This window comes from Dipodomys ordii, unplaced genomic scaffold (genome assembly GCF_000151885.1).
Source record: "Dipodomys ordii isolate 6190 unplaced genomic scaffold, Dord_2.0 Scaffold14, whole genome shotgun sequence".
Taxonomy (NCBI): Eukaryota; Metazoa; Chordata; class Mammalia; order Rodentia; family Heteromyidae; genus Dipodomys; species Dipodomys ordii.
The window spans coordinates 15,959,263-15,961,409 of NW_012267230.1; the positions used below are offsets into that span (position 1 = coordinate 15,959,263).

The 2,147-nt window shown below is 59.3% G+C and overlaps 1 protein-coding gene across 1 annotated transcript in view; it reads left to right on the plus strand.

Annotated features, from left to right (window-relative positions):
• Positions 1 to 2,147, plus strand: part of Lmf1 (lipase maturation factor 1) — a 74,736-nt gene that overhangs the window by 6,509 nt on the left and 66,080 nt on the right. The window contains exon 3 of the mRNA XM_013011279.1: positions 1,198 to 1,507. Coding sequence (XP_012866733.1) covers positions 1,198 to 1,507 — 310 coding nt within the window. The remainder of the gene's footprint in view (positions 1 to 1,197; positions 1,508 to 2,147) is intronic.

Below are 2,147 nucleotides of genomic sequence, written 5' to 3' on the forward strand. Positions count from 1 at the left end.
CAGGGCACAGGAGGGGTGGTTAGCACGCTGGCCCACACCTGTGTTTCGCACTCTTAGGTGATCTCTGGAAGGCTCCAGAAAGAAGCCTTAGAGGTTCCTGTTGAGTGTTGTGCTGAGCTCCCGGGAGGCTGGGCACAGGCTGCCTGGCCTGACCGCTCGGGGGGAAGCTGTTGAGGTGCCTGAGCCGGGGTCTGAGCCGTCAGCGGAAGCCGCCCACACAGGCCCTGTTGCCGGGCGATTCTGTTCTAGTGTTTAATCTGAAGGGGAAAAAAAGAGGAAGTAAAATTTTCCCTGGCCCTGAGCGGCACCCAGCCCCAAGAACAAGACCTCGTGGCCCTTCTGAGACGTCCGGCTGCCCTTGGGGATGTGAGGTTTTCTAGGCTGGGGCCCCAGGGCGAGGCTGGGCGGGTCCTGGCAAAGCGACCGTCCCTCACCGGCCCGGCTGTGAGGCAGGTGGGTTTTGCTGTGAAGTCCCTGCTCTTTCTTCTTTCTGCTCGGTTGCTTGTATGATAGGAGTTAGCTAAGCATCTGTCTTCTCAAATTTAAGTCCAGTCTCTCCTCATGGTTGTTTTTTGGGGGGTGGGGGAGTGATTAGGAAGTTTTTTACTCTGTCTTATACTTTCTTGAACTTTTAAGTTGGGAAGGCCAAATCTCACTTGTCCGTGGTTATTCTGCACATTGGGGCTGAATTGTACTGGGAAGAGGCCGCCCGGCACTGAGGAGGTGCTGGCTGGACGCTTCCTTCAGCATCTGTTTCTGCGTGGTAGAGGCCGTGGGGAGCCTTGTCCATACCTTCCTCTCCGCTCCCTTGTTCCTGCGTGTGCTGATGGAGCACAGCACCTCTGACATCTCCACATCGTGCCCGGCATCCTCTCGGCTCAGTCCCCCCACACCCACAGGAGGCGAGGGTGCCCCGTGGAGGGCTGTTGTGTCAGGGCCGCCGTGCTTCCGTGTGGACAGTGCTGCTGGGGGGGGGTCCCGAGGGGGGTGTGAAGGCCTGGATGTGGTCTGGGTGAGTGGGCCATCTCCTGGCAGCTTGTCGAAGTCACACACAAGCAGACACAGGCTCCAGCCTGCCCCAGGAACGTGGGACCGTGTGGTGCAGATGTCAAACCATCGGTTGCCCTGCGTGTCTGGAAAGCGCCCGTGCTGCCCACAGGCCCTGCTGCTCACGTCCTTATGCTCTTCTCCCTCCAGGTGTGGCCTTCTTGGTGGCTTTCCAGCAGAACAAGGCCCTGATTGGTGATCGGGGCCTGCTTCCCTGCAGGCTGTACCTGAGGAGTGTCCAGCAGTACTTCCAGGGCCAGGCCAGCTGGGACGCCTGGAGCTATGCTCCAACCCTCTTCTGGCTGTTAGACTGGGCGGATATGAACTTCAACTTGGACCTTTTTGCACTGCTGGGGTTGGGCATCTCAGCCTTCATCCTGGTGACCGGCTGTGCCAACATGATCCTCATGGCTGTCCTCTGGGTCCTCTACCTGTCCCTGGTCAACGTGGGACAGGTCTGGTAAGTGGAAATGGGGAGGTCTGTGATTATGGGCCTGTCAGCCGTCACCGTGAGGGTGTCATTCTCTGCAGGGCACTGCCCGGCTCTGCCGGCATGGAGAGCCAGCTTGGATGAGTGCGGGGCAGTGGCAGAGGGTGCGTGCCACTCAAGACACACCACGGGTGGAGACACGAGTCACGGGGTGGGGCGAGGAACACAGGACGGAGCCTGACCTGGAGGCTTACCCTTTCTGCCCTTCCTTGCCAGCCAATGCCAGCACAGTGTCAGGTCGTGAGTCAGATCCGGTCCTGATGGTAGGGACCAGAGGTGGTGATGGAGCATACAGAAGTCACAGAGACCGACTCTGGTCCACAGGTGGGGGTGTTGGATCTCCTGAGGACATGCAGTCGGCACCTCAGGTTGCTTAAGAAATGGGGTAGCGTCAGTATCTGTAAATGTGTGAGAAGCGGACGTGGGGTAGGTGTCCGTGTGGACGTGGGGAGAGGACATGGCTTGGTGTCCATGTGGACGTGGGGAGAGGACGTGGCTTGGTGTCTGTGTGGACATGGGGAGAGGACGTGGGGTAGGTGTCCGTGTGGACGTGGGGAGAGGACGTGGCTTGGTGTCCGTGTGGACATGGGGAGAGGACGTGGCTTGGTGT